General features: G+C 38.5%; 1 protein-coding gene across 2 annotated transcripts in view; it reads left to right on the top strand.

Annotated features, from left to right (window-relative positions):
- The first annotated feature begins 343 nt into the window (after nucleotides 1-343).
- Nucleotides 344-24,635, top strand: part of GPR155 (G protein-coupled receptor 155) — a 29,230-nt gene continuing 4,938 nt past the window's right edge. For both annotated transcript variants that reach the window (XM_068685716.1, XM_068685717.1), the window contains exons 1-13: nucleotides 344-502; nucleotides 7,470-7,976; nucleotides 11,162-11,561; nucleotides 12,839-13,004; nucleotides 14,176-14,331; nucleotides 15,377-15,460; nucleotides 16,757-16,877; nucleotides 18,102-18,186; nucleotides 18,268-18,358; nucleotides 19,484-19,733; nucleotides 20,375-20,476; nucleotides 22,285-22,418; nucleotides 23,657-23,752. In XM_068685716.1, the coding sequence (XP_068541817.1) occupies nucleotides 7,517-7,976; nucleotides 11,162-11,561; nucleotides 12,839-13,004; nucleotides 14,176-14,331; nucleotides 15,377-15,460; nucleotides 16,757-16,877; nucleotides 18,102-18,186; nucleotides 18,268-18,358; nucleotides 19,484-19,733; nucleotides 20,375-20,476; nucleotides 22,285-22,418; nucleotides 23,657-23,752 (2,145 nt within the window). In that variant the 5' untranslated portion in view covers nucleotides 344-502; nucleotides 7,470-7,516. The remainder of the gene's footprint in view (nucleotides 503-7,469; nucleotides 7,977-11,161; nucleotides 11,562-12,838; nucleotides 13,005-14,175; nucleotides 14,332-15,376; nucleotides 15,461-16,756; nucleotides 16,878-18,101; nucleotides 18,187-18,267; nucleotides 18,359-19,483; nucleotides 19,734-20,374; nucleotides 20,477-22,284; nucleotides 22,419-23,656; nucleotides 23,753-24,635) is intronic.

Here is a 24,635-nt window from a genome sequence, read left to right as displayed (position 1 = left end):
CCCGCAGCTCGGGCACGGGGGCTGCTTCCCCGCCGGCAGGAGGTGCGGAGCCGGCCCCGCTATCCGTCGGGACCAAGCCCAGGGCGGCAGCCGTGGCGCGGGCAGATAAAGTCTGTCAGCCCGGGCAGGGCCGGCGAGGCGAGGCGCCGCCAGCCGGGGGGGGGGGGGGGGGGTGAAGAGGCCGAGGGCAGGCGGCGGCCGCCGGCAGCGGGGAGCTCGGTGCGCCCCGAGGAGCAGCCGCGGGCAGGACGCGCTGAGGGCACGCGGCCACCGCCGCCATTTTGCGGCCGCGCTCCCCCCGCGGCGCTCGGGCCGGGTGCCGGGGCGGGCCGGGGCGGGCTCCGGGGCCGGGCCAGACCCTCCCTTCCCTTCCCTCCTCTCCCTCCCTCCCCTCCTGGGCCTCGGCAGCGGCGGCCTCGGCCTTGGGGAGGCGGTCACCTTGGCAGGGGAGAAATCCTCTATACGCGCGCTCGTGCGGAGGTGCCTGCCCAAAGCTGAGTAGGTAAGCGGTCCGCTCCTGCCCCCATCCTCTGGTATTTTTCTTTCCGTATTTATTTTTTTCCCCCGAAGCCAGCTGTCACAGCAGGTAGCGCTGTTATTTTTCCACCCCGCGCGTGGAAAGCGCCGTGTGCTCGGGGCTGGGGCGGCTGCTTGCCGTGGCCCTTTCTCGGTGAGGCGAGGGATGCTTCAGCCCTGCGGGGCGGCTTTCAAGAGATGCTGACAACAAAATGTGATCTGTGTGCCGAAAAATGCTCTGCTGCTTGCACCAAAAACGCGCGTGTCTGCTAATGAGCCCTCAGATGAGCCCAGCTGGGAATTAAGGAAGGTGCGCTTTCCGCTTGCTTTGCGCTGCTGGCAGCTGTGGCTTCGTTGGGATCTGTCTGAGGTTCCTCGGGACCTCCGGCACCCACACGGCCACGTCCCGCAGCAGCATTGGGTGCCCCTGTGGGGCAGGCCTCGGCGCTTGGGGGTTTTGTGGGTGCTCACTCTCCCCTCCTGGGCTGCTCCGCTGCTGCCTCGTAACCGCAGCACGGAGAACGGGGAAGGGAAACGTGACCTGGGAAACAACAGCTGCTCAGAGATGTGCAAGGCCCGAAATCTCTTGTGGCGGTGTTTGGGTTGCAAGCCCGCGGTGGCATGCTTCTCAGGTTAACTGCTGCTGCGGGGTTATTCTGTACCTGCCTTCTTGGCCCAGCAAAGAGAAAAGCAAATTTTGTGGTGAACTTGCAAGAACAGGAGCTGTAGCAATCACTTCTTCCCACTTAATTTTATCATTGTAACTATCTGCAGATGCTTCCTTTTTTTTGACTTACAGTAAAAACTCATAAAGATATGTACATTGCGTTCCTCTCTGAGATGCTGGAGCTGCCATGAAGGGTAACTTTTCCTGCCCCAGTCTAACTTTCAGCCTCTTGAATAAATTAGTGTCACACATGAGGTGTTCCTGCATTGCATTAGGGTAGCAAATAAGGTCACAGTGTGGGATATAATTTATGAACAGTGTGCAGTCTTGCTAGTGTCACCAGAATTATCGTGAGAGTAATGATCAGCTGGAAGTTTCTCTGAGAGACCAGAGAGATGTACATTGAGGATTGAGGTATCGCCTACAATGTCTCATAGTTCAAAACAAAACAACAACAAAACCATCCGAACAAAGGAGGGAAAAAAAAAAAAAAAACACGAAAGGGTTTTTCCTGCTGGGAAAGAAGGAGACAACTTCTCTAGTTTCGTGCTGAGAAAAGAACCTGATGTTGCTCAACTCCCAGCTGCTGGAGAACTGACTTTCTGGTCTGGTGAATTTTAACACTTTACAAATATTGACAGCCTACAGGAGACATAGGCAAATATCAGTGCTCCGGTTTATTTCAAGGGAATTGTAAACTGTGCTAGTTCCTTGCTCTCCAACTGTTGTCAGTCTTCATGCTAGGCTTCCTCTCACGATGTCTGAACTGTCCTTTCTTACGGGTGCAACCTGACGGATGGGCTGCAAGCAGCTGCTCTTGACACAGTCAACAGCGGATGAGGCAGCATTGTTCTTAAAAGCTTTGTGTTTATTATTAGTTCCCGACAATGTAGCTGTGGCAGAGCTTTTAAGGATTCAAATCTTAATCTTAAATTCTTGATATATCCTATGTGGGCAAAGCCAAGCTCTTGCCTTTGGGGCTGTGTTATATCTGCTTATTTTAGCGTCCTTTGACTAGTTAATGTTATACATCCTGTACGAACTGATGGCTTTCTGTGTAGAATATATAAGGCTTTGGTTTTGCATCAACTCAGTAATATTGATTTCATTAAAAACTGAACTGAAGACATTTTTGCTCACATGAGAAGCTAGTTTGAGTTCAGCCCTAGGTGTGATAAGGCTGTATGCTAAATGTGTGATTAGTCATTATGTAAGCTCACTACAGTTATGTAAATGCATGTATCCTGTGGAGCAAAAGGAACCGAGAGAAATAATTTACTGATAATCAGTAAATCAAAAGCCTGTGTTTCTGGAAAATACCCATGGCTCTGCAATAGACAGTCTGTGGTAAGCATGAATGTTCTGGGATGTGCGCGTCTCTGGAGCTGAAGAGGTGATTCATGCTGAAAGCCCTCTGAGGAGTGCCAGTAACAGCTTTACCGTGGCGCAGTTTCTGTCTTTGAAACTCATGTGGTTCACCAGAAATCATGCCTGCCTGACTTTACAGGGGCCCTTGGAACAAAGTTTGAGGTGAAGATAGCCTGAAGGAAGGCTGCAGAAGTGCTTGTGGTGCTCTACAAAAGATGGTTGTAGGATGTGTGGGTGTATATCCGTGTTAGTTTTGATCTTGTGAGGAAGATAGGGGATTTAGCACGTGCTGCTGACTGATACAACGAGAGTCAGCCTGCTGCGTATTCATTTGAGTGAGTCCTGAATTATAACGTGGGAACAGTTCCATATTTCACACTGATTTTTACAAGGAGAGATAATTTCAGTACAGAGGGAACAGAGGGTGTTTAACCAATTCTGGCATGATCTTGGCTTAAAAGCATTTGCCTTGGTAGACTTGTCTGTGAGCGCCTGGCCTGCGCAAGCAAAAAGCTTGCATAGCTCAAACGTCTTTTCAGGAGAGAAAGAGAGGAAGAAGTTCTGGCTGCAAAAGTCTTTCACTGTACATAACTGCATGTAGACTATGGCTTTTGTGAGTAAGAATTTGGGAAAATAAATACAGCCAGGAGAATATACTTCTGGTACAGATTAAATGTTTCTTTTTTTTTTTTTTTTTCTTTTTTTAAAAAGCCTTGTTATTATATAAAAAGGTTATATACATATATAAAAAGTTTGTTATTGCTAAAAAAAAAAATGCCTAAGCAGAGTAGGGGGCAGGTTGAACGTGTTGCGTTGCAGAGTCTTATCTCCATGCAGTTCTGCAAGCTTTTATTTGTTGTAGGGCTGCACCAAAAAATGATTTTTACCTTGCAGCTAATGTAGAATGTGGCTGGCTTTCAGGAATTCAGCATTGGAAATCTGTATTTGACAAAACAAAGCTTGATTCTTTTTTGGATGTTTTGCAAATCCCAACTGCTTCCTTAAATTTTCCTAGTAGGAGAAAGGGTTTGTTGTCTGCTTTATTTCTTGCAAGTTTTACCATTGCTCTATAGGAGATAATTCTCTGAGCTTTGTGTCTAAATAAATCTAGGTGAATGTATCTTTTATTTTTATATATGTATGTTACTGTAATACAACATTTAAACAACATTGAAAGTAAGCCCTGCTTGGAATGAGAGTTATTTTCCTTGGAGGAAGAGGTAGCCAGGCTACTTGACAGATTCGGATGATGCAGCTGCTCGGTCCAGATGAATTACAACAGCATTGTGGTGTTTTTCATTAAAAGCTTTGGGCATAAACTCTCTGACTCATGACTTGTACTTATGCTACATGTGAATATGTGTATGCGGGATGCCAGGGGGTGAAATAGGGCATACAAGATCTCACCTTTGCTCTGACTTGATTTATTTGCTTATTTACCTTGCTGTTACGTGTTCTCTGCTCCTTGAGGACAGGATACAAGGAGGCTGGGGAGGCTCTTAAACCAGCCATTGATGTGCACAGATCTAACCACACTGCTGTACAAAGCCCTCCTTTGGGAACTGGGAATCTCAGCTTTGCCACTGATATGTTTGGTTTATGATAAATCAGTCTGCCTTGGCCTTATTTTTTGTCTCTACAAAATGGGAGAAACTATCTGGACTTGCTTTCCAGAGTACTCTAGGATTTAGTCATGTCAAAAATCAATATGTAGGGTTAGCATTGATGTGCGGCGTTAGACCATCGACCACTGTGTCCATGAGAATCCCTTGCTAACTGGGAAGTGTACTTCATTAGCACATGATACTGGGAAACTGGGGGAGGTCAAAGTTGCAGGAAGCAAGGTGCAACATTGGAGTGTGATAAGATGACTTGTTTTCTGTATGCTTTCCTTGAAGGTAGGGAGCACCTTGCCAAACACTTGTGTGCAGGGGTGGAGAAGCTACAGTCCTGGTCAAATTTCTCTTCCTTGCCAAGCATGCAGTTCTTATAAGGGCTATTCCTTCTATGTCTGTTACAAGGAAGAACAGGAATGGTAAGAAATCTGTGAACTGGCTGTCCGGAGTGTTAGGAGGTGATGTATAACCACTTTCCAGAGTAGGTGACAAGGTTCTCATCAATAGGGTGTGTCTTCCATTGATGCAAGCCCAATTACGTTAGTGTGGAGGCTTGGAGTAAATTCGACAACTCCTTGCATCCATCTAACTGCTCTGGACATCACAGCCTGGGAGATGAGAGGTAGTTTTATGCTGGAGATGGGGCTCTGGACAACCTGATCTAGTGGGTGGTGTCCCTGCCCATGGCAGGGGGTTGGAACTGGGTGATCCTTGAGGTCGCTTCCAACCCGAGCCATTCTGTGACTCATTCTATTATCCCATGGTCTCATGCTCAAGTACTGACTTCTTGTGGCTGAGAAAAGATGAAAGTTAGGTTTCTGTGCCAGTCATAGTTTGAAGGCATTGCTGTAGCCTGACGTGCACAGACAGCGTGCTAAAATGGAACTTGGAATTGGGTGTATGGAAGCAAATAAGTGAATAATCTTGGTCTTATGACCAGCCCTGTTAATGTGAGGTAATACGTGGGCTGCAGTGTCCATGTTCCTGAAATTATCCCAAATCCTGTATGCTGATGAAGAAAGACTCTCAGAGAGTGTTCTTGCTCAGAGCAGTTAGTGCAAGAAATCTTCAGTAACGGTGTATGTTCAGCCTGACAGAACTGTTGAAGAGAAGTGACCAGGTTTCATGTACAGAAGTACGTGAGGGATGTGGTGCCAGTGGTCCCCAGCAGTACTGTGGGTGTAAAGTGTATAAGATGTGTAACTGCCAAGGTTTTGGAAAGCTACCTTGAAAAATTAAAGTTGGCAAGCTAGCCTAAACCAAGTTTGGAATATTAATGTCTTGTAAGCTGGAAAAAAATCTGGAAATAAGATTTTAAAACTCCTCACTTGAACTACCACTAGGATGCAGTTGTAGCAGAAGGCAGCATGGCATCAGACAGGCTCGATGCCTTCCGAAAGGACTGGCTCTGTTTTAGGCCTAGTCTGTGCTACATTTCAGACAGAAGGTGATACTGATTTCCCAGTATATCAGCTTCCAAACAAGCTCTGAGCGGACCCACCTCTCACAACATCCAGATGCTCAGCTGGCAAACGTAGCAGGGCAGAAGTCACTCTTGCAGGTGGCATGCTGTTGGAGCAGTAAATGCTGTTCCTTTATGGGTATCAAAACCAAAAGGGATTCTAATATTGGGTAGAAATAAGGAAACAGGCAGTTTTACTCAGTCTTTTGATGACCTGCTTTTAAACATCAGCATCTGCATGCAGAAAAAGCACAAAATCTATTGAAATACAATGTCATGTTCTTGGCTGATCAGTGGGGAAAGAGCTCTTGTTGTTCCACGATGGAGTGAGGGCATGCAGTTTAGAATGGGAAGGAACATGGAAACAAATTGTTGTTTGGGGGGGTTTGTTGTTGTGGCTTTGCTTGGATGTCTGTACAAGGATGTGTACAAAGGAAGAACTGCTACTGATGGACTAAAAATTTTCCCTGTGACAGCATTATATATCAATGTGAGTCCAGTAAGTCTGCATGTGCCCTGAAGCAGAGGGTTTTCTAACTGTTCTCCGTCACCTCTAATAAAATAGATAGCCCACGCTAACTGAGGGAGCATCCCTTTGGGAAGGTAGGAAAACTGTTTCAGGCTCATTGGACTCTAATTGACAGCAGGACATTCACAAAAGAAATCCTGGAGACAGGCTGAAACAGTAGTTTTAACAAAAGAAGATGGATCTAGATTAGAGAGCAAGAGATCTGAGTCATCTGTTTATAACTGAATAAGGGCTTATGAAAGTACAGAGGCAGGGGGTGTAGGGAGACAAAAGAGGAACAAGGAAGGAGCCCTATCAGCACCCACAGAAATTTTGAGGGATCCTCCCATGTAAATGCCATAGGATCAAGTAGAGATGGGAGGAGAATTAGGAGGAGCTCTAATTACAAAAGATAAGGGAAGGGCAAGATCAAGAAGAAGGTGGTTATGATGTATGGTGCTCACAAAGGATGAGGTTGGAACACCAATACTGAAAGGTTAAGAAGACTTTTGGCCTCTGAGGATTTTGGTAAGAGATGTTTCAGGGACAGAGCTTTGGTTAAACAGGATGTAAAGGTGGAGGTAAAGGAGGGTTCCTGACCACGCTTGAAGCTGTGCATATGGAAGCAAAGATGAAATAGCAGTAGCTAAAGGGAGAGCAAGGGAAGGACTTCAATGTTGGAAGTTTAAAGTGTACTTTTATTGCAGAGGAAAAAGAACCAAGTAAGACATGGCATAGGAAGGACCTGAGATAAGATGTCATGGGGCAAACAAAGGGAGTTAGATAAGAAAATTAACAATTTGATAGTTGAAAGCAAAGAGAATGTGAGGACCGTACCTGGGAATTGATAGTGAGTTGAGGAGGTAAGTAGGATTGTAAGATGGTAATGAGTGTTTACAGAGTCTTATGCTTTCCCAATTGAGAGGTAGTGGTAGTCCAGGAAAATAAGGAATATACTCTGAGAATTTAACAATTACTGTTTTCTGACTGGAAAGGGCAAAAGGGCAATAATTTATCCTTAATGATGTTTAGATCCTTTTATTTTTTTTTTTTCCTTTTTGGATTCCCAAGCTACAATTACTGTTTCAGTATTTAGCCTCTACCACTTGTCTTGTTGGGATGTGTGAACTTGAGAGAAGAATGTGTGAGTACAGAATGGTATTTCAGTTTTTCACTTTCTCAGATTTGTTTCTCAATACCTACTTATTACTCTTCTCACCGTTTATACTTACAAGTACATTAAAAATAAACTCTTCTGTCAGCAAGCCAGATACGATAAATGTTTACAAGCACAGTTTCAGAAGTTAATGAATATTTTTGTTTGTTTTGCAGATGAGATCACTGCATGCTCCTTTTTTTGGAAGAGGTGGTCAGAGGAAATGGATAGCTATTCAGACTTCAGTGCTGAGAACCTCTCATCTTCAGCTAATATGTCTATTGCTTTGCCTGGACAAGTTGGACTCAATACCACCAGCGGTCCTCCTTCCATGTCAATAAGCAGGCTTTTCCCAGCCCTGTTAGAATGTTTTGGAATAATTCTTTGTGGCTACATAGCTGGAAGAGCCAACATTATCACGTCAACTCAGGCCAAAGGACTGGGAAACTTTGTCTCACGTTTTGCACTCCCAGCACTACTGTTCAAAAACATGGTGGTACTTAACTTTTCTAATGTGAATTGGTCTTTCCTGTACAGTATCTTAGTTGCCAAAGCTGCTGTGTTTTTCTTAGTCTGTGTTTTAACCTTGTTGGTAGCCAGTCCTGAGAATCGATTTAGCAAAGCAGGTTTGTTCCCTATTTTTGCTACACAAAGCAATGACTTTGCACTGGGATATCCAATAGGTAAGTAGTTCCTTATGCTTTCCTCTTCAAAATTATTTTTCAGTGCTCTAGATGCTTTTGCTTTTCTTTTGCATTATTTGAAATTGACTGAAGTTATGAGCTGCCTTAACAATTTCTTGTTACATTTCTTGAGGAAACTAATTTTTAAAAAATCCTCAGATGGCATGCTTTTCAGTAAGAGAGGAAAAGAAAAGCAAACTGTTGGATGGTATGAATGAAACAATTTTAAACAATCTATCTTCTGTTGTATAAGACTGTGATCTTTATCAATAAAAAAAAAAATGGAGCCTGTATCTGTGGCCTCTGAAATAGTAATAGGGGGATTTTGTGTGAATTTGTCATTAACTCTTGGTCTACCTCAAAGAAAACATTTAGCCATAATGTTGATACCTACTGGCTAAGGTGTGTGTAAGACACACTTTTAATATGCTTAGACTCTAGAAAAAACTTAGAACAAGCTAATTTTTGTGTTAATCTACGTAGCCAGTCATGTTCCATCCCTTAATCTTTGTTCTGTCACAACCAGTAAATGTGCCTTAGGATAGTCTTGGAAGAAGGAAGTCTTTTAAAAGGAAGATTATTGTGTGATTTGTGGTAATCTGCATTTGTGTTATCTCAAATTGGAATTTTATGTGGCTGTGATGCTTTTCTCAGTATGTGCAATTAACCACCCCTCCAGTGGAGTTGAACAAAAAACAAAAAAGGAAAATACAAGAGAAGGCATTCAGAGTACAACTTGCATAGCTGTGTCTTCTTGTTCTTGTAAGCCTATATTTCTAATTCCAGACAATATCAGTTATTAAACTTGATTTTTATCCCAATCTGCAAGACTATTATTTTCTTCCCATTAGGTATTTATTTATTTATTTATTTCCCTTTTTAATAGATTTCCTTAAGCATATGTTGATATGTTTCTTAGTTATATGTGCTATGATATTTAACAAGGGATCTGGAGTTGTACTTTTTACTTTGGGAGGTTCTTTGTTCCAGCGCAGCTTTCAGTGCTGCCTCTCCCTAGGCTGGCATGTATGGCCAGTGCAGAAAGAACAGTGCAAGTATCAGAGAGTTTCAAAATACACCTTGAGTGGGTAGCATTGGGAGGGGATGGTTGGATTCAGTTGTATTTGTTTGCTGTTCCTTGAGGAGAAGGTACTTGTGCCTCTCAAATTCTCTTGAGATCACCGTTACCGTCCAGATAAAGTTAAGAACAAAAAAAAAAAAAAAAAAAAAAAAAAAAATTGTTCTAGCAAAGGAAAGAACAAGATAATTGCTTACAGAATTGAAAATACAGTTACAAAAGAAAAGCTTAAGCATTCAACTCCAGATTACATGTAGCTACAAGTAGCTCCATATTTTAGATAACTTGAGGAGCTGGCAGTTTTATTCACCATATTCCAGGCCAGCATGCTCCAGAGAATCTTGGATCTTTATTCTCTTCAGATTTGCTGGATGTATATAAAATATAGACAAATGCAATTGCAAACTTTTTCTTCCCTAGATGAATATACCGTTTCCCTCAGTTACGTCTCCTGAGACTTATTCCTCTTGAGGGAAATCAGAAGTATATCACAAATACGGCTGTGAGAATTACCTCTTTGTTTCTTGGTGCTGGATTAAAATGCCAGTTAGGATTTCTTTTTCTTTTAAGGTTCTCTGAATATATTTGCCTTGCATCTTTCTACTCAAAACATTCCTTCTATGTTGAATGACTTTCTTGTTGGATTACATTTTTCTCCAAATATCCACAACATATAAGATATGATTCATGTTTCCTCTATACACAGTCTAGCCAAATTCACAACATCTAGTTTATAAAGGGCTTAATGGCATACCTACCACAACAGAAACTGTAGGCTTTGTTTCTTAGAGCTGTTTATTTCCTTTCTTGCCCTTTCACTTCTCTTCTCCAACCCCCAAACTTTTACCAGTTTTTGATTCATGCTGTGTTGTGTGCAAGCTGTTCATGTTAGTGGCTTCTCTGGAGTGTTTGCAGGGCTGGATAACACGGAGTGCCTTGCTTAGTTCTTTTTACTTGTGGTAATAGGTGGTGGTTTGAGCAAAACTTGATCTTCTAATGGAAATATATTTTTTAATGCTGCCTTTAAAAGGTTCAGTTGAAATTTGTAAGCAAAAAAGTTAGTATTGACAATTCTTTATATTACAATATTTTAAAAGGCAGTTTATTTAAAAATAATGTCTGGAGTTTTCATCCAATGTGATACTTCTTTTCTGCAGTAACCAGTATGCTAATTTTTGCCGTTGAGCAAAGATTTGCACATATGAAAATAACTACCTGTATAGGGAAATTAAAATACAGGTTATATTTTCAAAGCTCACCGGCCTGTTTTTCTCTAATCACTGTTACAACAGTTCTATGTTGCAAGGTGATGCTGGTAAGGAGGTTTGCTAGCAAGGTAATTTACCAAGGTAAATTGAATTGCTATGATAGAAAGCTTCGCCTGGTTGGTTTGTATTACTGGGAGAGATGATGCAGCTCTGACAGAACAGCTTCATATACTCTCAGAAGTATAAGAGCAGAACTATTATTTTTAAAATCTGCCTTATATTCACAACTCCTGCTTTAATACTTCCAAGAATCACTTTGCCTTTATGCAGTTACTACTTTGTGAACCTTAAAAGTAGTAGCAGATATTTGGAAGAATCTTGTTCATAGAAAAGACTGATCTAAAAGTGAACATAAGCAACTAGATTTTGTATTTTGCATCATTGCTACAGATCAAAATCTGGTGGAGATGTTGAAATGTTCAAAAATATTGTGTCCTGCGAATGCATATGTGGTGCTCCACAGTTCTCATATGTTTCTAGGGAGAAAAAGCAATTCAGAAAAGAAAAAAAAATCAACGTTCAGCATTTGGTATTAATCAAAAGGTGCATGGAATTGCTTATGTTGTTTTCTTTTTTTTTTTTTTTTCTCCTATAAGTGTTACATCATTAAGTAGTATTGGTTAAGTTAATGTTAGGACTTTAATGTGTTCATTACATGACTGTGGCCTAATGGTGATTGGACCTAGTGTGTAACCTTGTATCGGTTGTGAATACTGATGCCTCTGAAGGATAACAAACTAATTTTCTCTAATTTTCAGGGATCAAAAAACAATTTCAATATGAATGTATTTTTGTTCTGAAAAGTTATCACTCATCACTTTTCATTTTCTGTCTTCTAGTTGAAGCTTTATATCAAACCACTTACCCAGAGTATCTCCAGTACATTTACCTAGTGGCTCCAATATCTCTTATGATGCTAAACCCTCTGGGGTTTATCTTTTGTGAAATCCAGAAGTGGAGGGATAATCGCACTGTGTCCCACAGCAAGTTCAAAATAGTGGGCCTAGCACTCCTTCGAGTTCTGCAGAACCCAATTGTATTCATGGTCTTCATAGGAATCATCTCAAACTTTATTCTCGGCCAGAAAATTCCCGAATACCTTGAAAATTTCCTTGACGGACTGGGCAGTTCATTTTCTGGCTCTGCACTATTTTACCTTGGACTAACCATGGTGGGACAAACAAAAAAACTGACAAAGGGTATGTTTGTTGCACTGATCCTTCTCATCACAGCTAAACTGTAAGTTCAATTTATGTACTTTTATAATTTTGTTCTATAAAGTTTTTCTAGGTGTTTTAAACTCTGAATATACAGCCCATATGGCTTTTCTCTCAAAATCATTGTAGCGATAGTGTCTTTAACTTCCTGTGTTTTGTGTGAGTGCTTCCCAAACTCTCTAAGAGTACACAACTTCTAATTTTCAAAAGAAACTTTGCAGACCACATGCCTGTTGTCAGGCTCTGCAGAGAAAATAATTTCAAGGGTGCTATAGCTTCCTGGACTGCCCTCAGGCCATCTGTCATGAATTGTGTGTTTGAGGAATTACTTTCTTAAGTTAAAATTCACTAGCTTGAATAGTTAAAGAAGACTAAGTTTAAGCACTACTTGATTAGTTTTTGCATCTTCTTTGGATTAAACAAATCTCTAAATTAGTTGTTTTTTTTTTTGTTTGCTGTGTCTATAAATCTTTCAGACTGCTGTTTTGGAAGAGCTTAGAAGTTATTATTCTACACTGATAAGCTGACTTTTGAACATAAAAAATTACAATTTTTATTTAGAACTTATGCTGTCATTATTTTCCATTAACTATATCTCAGGTACTGGTGAGCCAAGTATTTGCTACAGAGCTACAATCAGCATAACCAAAATCTTATTTGGTGATTATGCTTAGAATAGAAAATTTGAAAACCTATTAGAGTATCAGTACAACTAACTAGCAAGCTTAAAGACCTAGTTTGTAAACCAGCTCAATGATAAATTCTGTAAGAAGATGGGAAAAATAAGTGATTGTGCACCACCCTGCTTTACTGGTGGACTTATGGAAGCCTGTGCAAGACTTACATAGCGAGTCAGTGTGACATCAGGGATATTGCTAAAGGCAATCAGAGAAGCATCAATGTTTGTGCGTTTGTTTTTTTAATTACTGGGCAAAGCTTTCAGCTTGCGTCCTTGTTCCATGTCAGACAGTTTACATAAAGGTGGTCTAATATTCAAAGTTGCTTACTGGTTATAGCAGCTTTTACAGTTGAAAATAGTTTTGTTTGTATATTCTACCTTTTCAAATCTGAGGTTATACAAAGAATGTTTCTGCATAGTCAGAAAATGTGTTTGGATCTCAGACATTAGTGTCTTTTAAAACATTTTTGTGTATTTTTTTTAATTTAACTTGTGATTCAAAATTTTGAAGCAGCCTGTAAATGTTGTGGTTCTATTCAGTCTTTTCTGAATAGACTCTATTGCTCTGTCTTGAATTACTTCTATTCTGTTTTTTTTTTTTTCCCTCTCTCTCTTTTCAGACTTCTGATGCCATTTCTTTGTAGAGAAATGGTAGAACTCCTGGACAAGAGTGACAGCGTAGTCAACCACACCAGTTTATCAAACTATGCATTTCTTTATGGAGTTTTTCCAGCAGCACCTGGTGTCGCAATATTTGCAGCTCAATTTAATATGGAAGTGGGAATTGTATGTAGTCTTTTTTCTTCCCAAACTTGTCATATGGGCTTATTTTTGTTGATGAAATACTTATAATAAACAGGCTAGCTGAAATTACTTTTCTGTAGACTCCCCAGATTTCAAGTTTGAACTGTATTGCAAATTTAATAGTTAACCAATGCACTCTTTCCTGGTGTCTCAAGTTTCTTGATGGCACAGAGTCTGAAATTTGTCCTCATACTTTTCCTATTTATGAAAATAGTAGGAAGAACTAGGATAACTTCAAAGATACAAGTTCTTTATATTTATTTTGTTTTATTTTTCAAATACCTTATCTTTGTTCTACTGTTTTTGTAGGAAAAACTGGAATGTTGTTACTGATTTCAGTGAGAACAGTGTTAGGTTCATGCTGAAAACTTGTGGAAGAGCTTGAAGAGCTTGTGCTTTAGCTGATTCTCCTGTGTTGTCCTTCAGTTAAATCTTGTGGTAGAAATGCATTTTAAGTAGAAGGTATTATTAACCTTTTCAATTTAAGATTTAAACATTAAGTTCCCCAGCTCCCCCCAACACACACACTTCCAGCCTCCCATCCTCCCCCCAAACTTGAAGACACTGGAAGTCCAGCATTACAAGATAGAATTTTGTGCCCAACAAACTCAGGATATTTGTTTAAAAGAAAAATCTGAAGCATGAGTAGAAACTTGTACTTCCATCACTGCAAATTCTAATAAGTGGAAAAAACAATGCAAAGCTAAGATAGAAATTATTTAAATTTAAATATATATTGATACTTCTCATTAATTCATACATATTAGTGTTTACATAACTACATGTTTGCATATTTATTTACAGTGTGAATCTTTACATCCAAAAGTGTATTGTGTCATTGTGAATCCACCACTAGGTTGGAGACATTACTATCCTTGACACCTATGAAAAAGCTCTGTAAGAATTCACAGTGGGGAAGTCAAGTATTCCTACTACTTCAAAAACTTGTTGAAAGATTCTTTTTAACTGTATGTATAAAATGGATACTTCCTGGTTTAAATTCTAATTAATTTGTCACAGAAACAACTCAATGGTTTGTTTAAAGCTCTATGTTTAAGCCAGAGGTACAATATTGCTATTGGTGTATTCATAAAAACAGGCTATTTAACTTGATCTGCTTAACTGTTCATATTCTGTTTGATTCCTTTTGCAGATTACCTCAGGCATGGTGATAAGCACGTTTGTGTCTGCACCTATCATGTATGTTTCTGCATGGCTGTTGACCATTCCATCTATGGATCCCAACCCACTGGCATCTGCACTCCAAAATGTTAGCTTTGACATCAGTATTGTCAGCCTCGTTTCTCTGGTAGGTGTTGGTAAAGTCAACTACAAAAACACTGTAATGTCAGGGTAGCTTTAGTACATAAGCAGCAAATCAAATCATGATCAGTTAAGACTGACATTTTGTCCTCAGAAGGATGAGGGAGGAATTAAGTTTAAAAACACAATCTTCTTAATTTAGTAATGGTTCAGCTGGAAAGCTGCACAGTGCGGGAAAAAATGGGGAAGTGAATTACAGCACTACTGCAGGGCTTGAAAGTTTGGGATCTGTCCACCTGATATATATGGTGCATGTGTGGACAAGCTATCAAGCTGCTCATCTTTAGTTCCTTTTTTAAATGATGGAGTGGGGTGGAAATAACAGTACTTGTTTACCTCATGGGGAATAATTACATCAAATCATAGTTTAATCACAATATTTAATTTAACCTTATCCAATGCCTATTGGATCCAGAATTCCTAGCAGTTCTAGGTGTCTAGCCCTTTTAAAGGGTGTTGATATCTCAGAAGCTCAATGTGAATTGTATTTTGGCTTCACAAGTGTTATAGATATGTGCTTAGGTTTTCTTACTTTTAAATAAAAGTTTCCATATTGGAGAGAGCTGAAAGTTCCTTAAGCTGGTATCTCACTGAAGCAGTCATATCATAAAACTGTGCATCAAGAGAAGCAATATATTGTCTCTTGCCGTCACAAGTCATGCTGGGAGATTCAGAAGGGACAGGGTGAAGAGACTCTTAAATTCCACATTGCCAGGCTGTTCTAAGGTCATTTATGTCCTGGGGAACATCCAGGCTTCTTCACACTGCAGGCAAACCCTTGGTTCTTCCTGGAAATATTTCACAGTCTTGATTGAGAGGCATCAATGCATTGATTTTTCTGGCCCTGTTTTCTGAGGCACAGGGATTGGCAGCAGATGGTATGGAGCTGACCGTGTTAGTCATGTTGCTGAGAAACTTGTCAAGAAAATTTGTTGTATGTATAATTTCACTGTAGTTTGCCACAATGTTCATCTTGCATGTTTGTTTGTTTTGTGTTAGTCTTAAATTCAACTTTATCTTGTCTGTTCCAGATTTGGTCTCTCATTGTTGTTCTTCTGAGTAAGAAATACAAACAGCTTCCTCATATGATTACAACAAATCTACTGGTTGCTCAGGTCAGTAGTAGGAAGATTTTATTTTACATCTTGTTTTTAACATTTTTGCAAATTTGGCTTCTACCATGATATCTTTGTAAGGTGAGCAGAGGAATTTAATTCATGATTTGTTTGAATAATTTCTGTGACTTAGAACATACCCTTGAAGAAAATGACAGAATGACCCTTTGTGATGGTAGTACAGCTCTCAAAGAGCAGCATCTCAAACAGAGCTGTAAGCAATCAGAATGGCAAATGGCTTCTGCAGTATATTTTTAGCTTTGTAAGTTACTGCCAAATAGCATTGAGTGCGCTTCCAAGTCAGTATATGCCAATTTGCAATGCCATGATCAGCAGCAGTGTGCATCTGACTCTGTGGTGATCTGATTCAATGAGTTAAATAGGAAACTAATCCAAATGCTGGTGTAGCTCCCTGAAGTGACTCACAGAGGGATAAGACAGGTGCCAGTGGGACCTGTCAGACACAAGGAAGGGGTGCGGGAATACATGGCTGGTGGCTAGGGAATGGCAAAGTCTAATAGCTCTGACTTGGCATAATTTTATTTGTTATTTAAGCTGAGAGAAAACTATAGAATACGTGTTCTTTTTTTCCTTGAAGCCAACTGTACAACTATTAAATTCAGTGAGTGTAATACATCAGTGCAGTAGATGCTGTCTGGTGTTCTGTAGTTTTTAAAAAAATAAACAGGTTACATTGTAGTCACGTTTGGGAAAGAAAGTAGTGCATGAGAGTTGCAGATGCTTCTTGTCTATAACAGCATAAAGTTAGCTTTAATTTAAAAATAGCTTGAACCCTTGTATTACTATTTCCATGTTATTTTTTTGGCCTATTTTTTGAGATTCTTTCAGTACTAATTCTCATATGATGATGAAAACTTGTATAATTCTTGGCTGAACAAATATCTGTTGTTCTTAGCTTAATTTCTGAATCATTTAAGATAAATGATTTGTACTTAGTTAAGATGCAAAGTTTTTGTTATTAAAAGATATATAAAGATTGTTATTTTTTTCCTAACTTGTCTTACTCCCAGCTTATTGAGATATATAATTGCTGTCAAAAATAATAAATAAGAGAGAAAGAAGGAGGTTTACCCTAGACGTTGACATAACTGTAATACTGAGCTTACTGCTGCACTACTGTACTGCTATGATAACCATCTAATTCATAAAATGACACTGCAGTTGATCTGGGGGTGGAGTCTGGAAGTTAATTGTAGTTATACTACACTGTGTTCAATTTTCTTCTGTCATCCTGCTTTTGAAATCCAAATAATGGCTTCTTCCCTTTCTTTTCAGTTTATTGCTTGCATTGGAATGGTGATATGGAATTTCATTGTTAAAGAGAAAGACATCACATTGCAGATCCTAGTATTTATATTTCTCTACAGCTCACTTTATAGCACCTACCTGTGGACAGGTACGATTTTTCTAGGCAGAACTAGGTAATGTAATAAAAGATTGATGTACTGAAATAATTTGATTATATTCTTCAGAGTAATTATTCCTTTCACTTGTGTGTAATTCTACAAATTACTTGTAAGCTGTGCCAGGTTGAAGCTCTAGCAATGCAGGGCAGCAGACTTGCTGGATTGAGGTGGGAAAGGGGAGAGGGTAACACAAAAAAATCATCCCAGGTCTCAAGGCAGAAGCAATTACAAATAGAGTGAATGGTGATGGGTTGCCCTTCAACTGGTCAAAAGCTTACCGTCAATTTTTAAGTAATGCAGAGTTTAAGATTTTAAATTATTCAGCATTAAGGAGATTGTAAAAACCTTATGCTTTAAAAAAAAAAAAAAAAAAAAAAAAACACAAAAACAACAACAAAAGAAGGGACTTTAACATTTCTTTCCTCTGTCAATTGCAATTCCTAAAAACAATGCGTGTTCTGCATGTGTAGATGATTAATGAAGGGATTATTTGAAGTAGGCAGAGTAGAAAGATGCATCAGGGAACTTGGAGAACCATACAGGTGTGATTAAAACAGACTTCAGATGTTTAAGAGACTTTGTGTACCATTCATGAGTCCAGAAGTTTAAAGGTTTAATACCTGTGGTGTTTTCATGGAGTAAGTTCTGTTTACGTTTAGCTGAGATAGGTAGCTAATGATTAGTATAGCCTAACATAAATACTAGTTTTACTTCAACAAGGAGAGTATTGCTGAGCTTCTGAGTTCTAAATAGAATAGACAGTCCCAGAAGATATTCCCATATATAGCTATTTACATGAAAACATAAGAAACTTTTTGGTGAAATTTATCAGTGACTTTATAAAGGACTAATCTGCTTTAACCTTAATAAATTAGTTAAGCATTGTATTATAAGTAAGTACTGTGTCTTAAGTATTCTTATGGCACCTTTTAAGTACCTGCAAAAAAATGCTTTCTAAGCATTTTTACCTGGAAACAATAAAAAGTGTGGCAGAATTTCTTCAAGTTTTGTTACTCGTGGCTTTTTTAAAAGATGGTAGGTATTTCTATTTTACTTCCTCAAAATGCAACTAGAAAAAATACAATTTTGGAATATTTGAAGTTCTGAGAGAAACGTTTTGGTTACTGAACAGGTCACATCTTAGAGTGTCTAGTTTCTGTAATTTTCAGTTCCCTTTTTAAGAATAAACAAGGCGTTTCTTTTGTTCTTTGTAGGTTTTCTATCTTTCTCTTTGTTTCTGTTGAGGAAGAGAGAAACAGTAAAGATTCCCATTGGGTTTATTATCATAGCTGGATGGGGGTAAGTTAGTACAGATGTTTCCCTGTAAGATTAGTGGGAGCATGCTAAATACATTACTTTGTTTGCATTTTGCTCTTTCAGAATCCCAACACTTCTGGTGGGAATCTTGTTAATAGTTGGTGAACATAACAGCACTAGCATTGACTCTGCCTTTTTCTATGGAAAACAGCAGGTATGAATATGTTCTGTCCTAATCTCTCCTGATTTCTGACACATCCAATACATTATTGAGAAATTGCATTCTCTGCTTGCTTCTTATATAAGTAGCTTTCAGTCGAAGTGCAGGGTGCCATAACAATATCACTATAGAATGCTTACAGATCAGTATAAAAATGTATTTCTGTAATGAAACAGTAGAACAACTTGTTTGAGCAATGACCTTCGAGTTTAGGCAGCTATGACTAAGAAAAAGGGAGTAATCTTCCAAAAGAAAAGACATAGGAGTGACAGTTAATGAATTGCAAAGTCCTTTTCCTGGTGACTAATTTGTAGTCCAGCTTCATAATTATCTAAAATTGTCACCATCCAATAGTTAATTAATGTTTTTTAGCCTGTAGTAGATTGGATCTGTATTACACGTGTAGCAGCAACTGCTTGCACTATGCAAGAATTCTCTGCACAATCAGTAGATGAAAGTTCTTGAGCCTAAACTACTGTTTTTACCAATTAATAGTTCACCTTCACCAGATGATGTGAAGTGCATTAGGGTAGATAGTTGTCTTGTTTTCCCTCTGCCTTCCTTATGGATAGGGAGGCTATGAGTTGCTCAAGATTATTCATGTGGTGTTTTCACAAGTAGCAAAGTAGCTTCACAGTGGACTCTGGGTATTGGTGGCAGATGATTAGAAGGAAAAGTTAATTAATGGTATGGTCCCCACTGGAGAAAGCATGGAAATTAGAGTTGTGCTGGAGGGTGACAAGAGTACATTCCTCTTTGGAATTAAAAGGTACCCAAACAGAACTTAAAATGAAACACTAATGACCCTGAGGAGAAAGAAGATAATGATGAGAGGACATGTTTGGATTGCATGAGAAATAGGAGTCCCCATTAAAAACAAGAGAGGAGGAAAAAAAGAAAGGGGGAGAGCAGGAGGAGCAGCTGGGTTATTCATGAGAGGAAAATTAGTTTCATGTACTGAATATTCCTTTAATGCTAGAAGATGTAAGAGCAGTAAATATAGAAAACTGTACCTTTTCAGATGCCTTTCTTAATATATTTAGGAAGCTGTAGAGTTATATTTGCAACTATTTTCCTTTTATTTTGTATGTAGGTGTATTTTCATTTCTCTCTTAACAGATAATTACCACAGCAGTGATTTTGTTCATCAGTATATTGATGTCAGGCATCTCACTTATGTGCATGAACAGAAATAGACAAGAGTCAAACTATGAGGTACTGAACCCATACTCACCTCGTAGCCAAGCAGAGGAGGTTGAGGTGGAAGGGAATGCGGGGAATCGAGTTTCAGCCACTGTGCCTCAACCTTCTGCAGGGTCTTCTGCTCAACCTTCTGTGGCATCTTCTGCACAGCCATCTCCAGAAAGAGGTACAGAAACAAGATCTGTAATAAATGAATAAATGGCTTGGCATACAAAGATAAATAAATAAAATACTGTTCCAAATTTAATTCTGACCTGGGAAGGATTGTTGTTAACTTCAGATTAGGGTGGAAGAAGATCTAGATATAGCTTTCCAAGGACTCTGGTTTATATTTCTGAGAAAGGTTTGATTATTATCAGTGTAGAGGTGGGGGGAAGTGGACAGGAGGGAAAAAAAAAAAAAAAAAGGTGTGTGTGGTTTTTTGTTTTTTTTTTTTGTAAGTAATGGTGTCTTGATAAGCATGTGATAAATGCAGTCCAGTGGCTGTCTTAGGACATTAGCCCTTTAAACTGTCTCTTTGAAAATAAATTATATGCCTACAGCATTGCTACTCCTTGTTCATGTTTAGTTTTCTTAGTCACTTCCCTTATGTTTCCCTTCTAGCTAAAATACTTGTGTTGCTTCCATGGTGATAGTGCTGTGCTAAATATTTCTATAGATTTGTAGTGTAACATGCATACCCTCTTAGCAAATTGGAAGAATTGCCCACTTTCCCCTTTCAGGTTATTTGTGAGTTGCATAGTGTATACATTGTTATACTAGGAAAAAAAATATGGTGGTGAAAGAAACTATCCTGTTACTTCATAGGTTGCTGTTCTTGTCAGACAACAAATGGGGAATTACCCTGTGCTAACGAGAGTAAAGCAGTGCCAAATGCTGTTGAAAGCAAGGTTCCTTCCATTGAAACAGGTAAACCAGTAGTGTATCCTTGTTTTACTATTACGAACTGGAACAGGTTGCCCAGAGAAGTTGTGAATGCCCCAGGAATGGGACTTTGAGCAACCTGGTCTAGTGAGAGGTGTCCCAGCCCGTGGCAGGGGGGTTGGAAATATATGACCTTTAAGGTCCCTTCCAATCCAAACCATTCTGTGATTGATACACTTCCACAACATTTGCGTGTGTTGCACTCACAGTGAAACTATCTGTTCTCTCAACTGTTGTTAAGAACTGCAGTTCTCTCATCTCTACCTAGTTAACTTATATTTCATATTAAATTCAAGTGTTAGTATGTTTGTTGTGATGTTTGTTCTATTCTGTTTGATATTCATTGGGAATCTTTCATTGTTCAAGATGAACAGTTTTGTATGCGTTTGGTTGGTTTTTATTTTTTTTTGGGGGGGGGTGATAGTTTAGTTTTTGATGTGTTGTTGTTTTTAAACTTCTGTGCTACTTCAGTCCTACTTTGCCTCAGTTTTAGCAGTTTTTGATTTAAGCGTGCTTTCTACATACTCATATTCACATCTCATTCCCCTCCCAGAAACATACATTAAATTATTTATTATAATCATGCTCAGGTTTTCAATAAGAAACCTGAGATTTAGAGAAGCAAATACTACAGACTAGATCAAATGTCCATGCTGCTGCATTATCCATGTCTAGGGGAGAGATGTGGAGAAAATTGATGAAGGGGGCCTTAGGAATCACTGAAATAGAAAAGTGAATCAAAGTTGTATGTTCAGCACCTGCTGGAAAATTGCATGCTCAGCCTGTTCTCATCATACATCACTTTCAACAATGAAAGTTGTCTGCAGGGCAACCTTTCCTTTTTTTTTTTTCCTTATTTTTTTTCCATCCTTAACAAAAGAGTTCTTATCCATATGTGTGTTTTTTCTTTTTTTTTTTTTTTTTTTGCATGCTGCATAACCTTCAAAAAATCTAAATATTTCATGCTGAAACATAGTTGGCTTTATCTCCTTTCATAATATGTAGCTTTCTAAATATTGCCAGCTATTATTCTGTGATGTAATTCAGACAAGCACCATAAGAATGTCTTCCAGTGATATGGAAAGCAAGTATAATTTTCTTATCCTGAAGGGTAAGAAATCATATCTTATAATTGAGTGGGATTTTCTTCTGCCTACTGAGTGAGCACTTCAAAACTGTAAATCACTAAAAGCAAATTGTAATGGATACACTTGTGTAACTTGCTGCAATAATTACTAATCCTTCTGCTATCCCGTTGAATGAACTATGGCAGGTTATCTGGCCCAAATTCTTAGTTATGTCCTTGCCAGGAGGTTTTTCACTGCCATCTAGAGGATGCTGCTCAGAATTCCTGAGAACTCTGTAGCTATCTCAAGATACAGTGACACTGAGATACAGAGTAACAGTATCACAGCTGATGGTATACCTAAAATACTTATTCCATAAATTAATTCTAGGTTTCAAAACTGTTCTGAGAAATTGTGTTGTTTTTTTATTATCTCTAGCAGTAATTTCTAAATTTTAACCGTAGTTTATATTTACATTAAAGCTTAGAAGGAAGAGATCTGTTGCAAAAAGTTTCTTAATTTTAGGAACACATGTAAACTGTTCCATTTGGGAATAGATGTCTGAACTGGTTGTTGTCAAGACTAATATTAACTTTGTGTGCAGGACTTCAATACATATACTTACAACACAATTTAACGTAGTAAGTTACATTAGTACATCTTCTACTGGATTTAGAGATACTTTATAAGTTAGAAGCCTAATGAAAATTATGGTTTGTTTTTCAGCTGATCAGTGTGTGAGTCATTGCAGTGCTCGAACCTGTGTACTGGCTCAGGAAGAACAGCTTCTACAGACTGGAGACAAACAGTTGGCCAGACATGTGCTGCTGTGTTTACTTCTTGTTGTTGGCTTGTTTGCTGTAAATACTTTTTATCTCCCTGTTGTTTGAAGTAGAATGATTTTTAGGAAAGCCATGTAGACAGTCCAGTAGAAAATCTTCCAATTCCTTTTTTTTGTGGTTATATATATTTAATAAGGAGGCTTTATTTCAGTGTCTTGTTTTAAGGAATATATGATAAGATTATTTTTTCCATGCCACACAATAAATTAAAGGCAAGTTGAAGCTAATGGTGTTAGTAAGCAAGCCTCACTGGAGAACCCTAAAGGTACAAAGGAAAAAAAAAATGGTATCATATTATTAGGTAATTAATTCTTCACCACTACCCCTCTTCCTATTTTGCTTAAGAGCTAGTCTTTTTTCCTAGATATTAATTAAGACTATAAAACAAATTCTGAAGGAGACTGTACAAAAATTTTTCCATTTGATTTTGCTAGAATTTGGAAAATGTACTTCTTTGAGGTGTTTTTAGTAACGAAGATAATGTAAGACATTATTTGAAATGGAAGAGTGCTGTTCTGTTGCTTTTAGTGATTTGGGGATAAGGTAACCGAGTTGGTAATGCCTATTAAATGGGGGGAAAAAAAGGTTTTGATACAGGAAGTTTGAGAGAGAAATACTCTATTGCAATATATTTTACATCTTCTATGTAAAAGAGGTGTCCCAAATTTTAGCCTCTATTTTAGTTGTATCTGAATGAATACTTACATACTATGAAATAATACTAATTCATTAACCTTTACACCCAAAGGGGTTAACTTTGGTGTTTTTTTGTTGTTGTTTTTTCCTTTTATCAGGCATCTAAAATAGCTGAAGTGGTATGTGCTTCAGCTTAACACAATGTTAACTATGTAGAAAATATTTAGAAAGTACTGGACTCGGCTAAACAGGCCTAGAGACAAATATTGCAAACCTGTCTGGGCTAATATTGTCTGTGTTGGCTTGCGTACTTAAGTATGCTTAAACCAAGTTCCTTATGTAAATGTGTGAAGAGGCAGGACCTCTACACTGGTATGTTTTCCATTATTTTCTTTAAAAACATACGAGCTCTTTTTTTCATCTAATAAGCCTAACTAAAATGATGTTCTAAGGGGTTTATTCCCCCTTACTTTTTATCTGAATTATTTGTTGAATAAAGGTAGTGAATGTTGTGTAAGAATCTTACTACCATGTGAAGACTTAGAAAGTACTTCTTAATTTATTTATTTTTAACAAGCTTGGTGGTTTTATTGTTCGATTGTTTTTTGTTCTCTTAACAGAATCTTTCCAGTTGTTTATGGTGGCTGTTCAACCAAGAGCCTGGAAGGCTATACGTTGAATTGCAGTTCTTTTGTGCTGTGTTTAATTTTGGTCAGGTAGTTATCAATGTTAATTCTGAAAGTTACTTTGACAGGCATTGCAATTCATTCTATTATGTGCACTGTAAGATGAAGTCCTCTAATAATGCTGAAGACAGCAGTTCTTTATTTTATTTAGCCTTTTTTTTTTTTCAGACCTTTTCCATTTCCTTGGATAGCTTTCTTATCATAATGAAATTGTTTCATGCGCGTGCTCACTTTCAAAGGTACAAATGGCACCACAGTGCTAAATGCCCATGGAGACTGAGGAGGATTTCAGCCTTATTTGTACCAGAAGGTTTCACCAGCTTCTATAGAATTGCACCAGTAAAACTGAATACATGCAAGATAGCTATGTGGATACTTTACCTATAAGGCTTTAAGTAATTATCTCTTCAGTTTCATTAACTAATGCCTGTCCATTAGATGTATAAATGTGCCAGCTGAACATAGTCTATTTCACATGCAAACTGACACAAGTTAGCATTGTTACCTATGAAGGTGAAAGCAAGGCAATATTAATACACTTACCAGAGTGTTGTTTGATAGATCAGTGAACAGGTGTGCCTCTGAGAAGCAAGTGCATTATTAAGTAATGATATACTAGCTTTTAAACAAAAGCAGTATAGAAAAATGAATTAACGGGAGAGCATTCTAGCATTTAAATTGTCATCAGTTAAATCATTTCTTTGCTAATGTCAAGGAAAGTCAGATTTAAATAACTGGCTATGTAAGGATACTGACATTTTGTTTATCAGATGGCATGTCACAGCATTAGGTTTACTGAACTGTTTTTTTGACAGACTGTTATATATTAATCTGTCCTTTTAAGGACCAAATGAAAAATCAAAGCAGAAACAAAATGAATTTTAAATAGCATCTGTGGAAGAGAGATACCTTT

This window comes from Anas acuta, chromosome 6 (genome assembly GCF_963932015.1).
Source record: "Anas acuta chromosome 6, bAnaAcu1.1, whole genome shotgun sequence".
Classification (NCBI taxonomy): domain Eukaryota; kingdom Metazoa; phylum Chordata; class Aves; order Anseriformes; family Anatidae; genus Anas; species Anas acuta.
The sequence above is the reverse complement of the archived record's forward strand: the minus strand, read 5'-3'. Positions and strand labels throughout refer to the sequence as shown.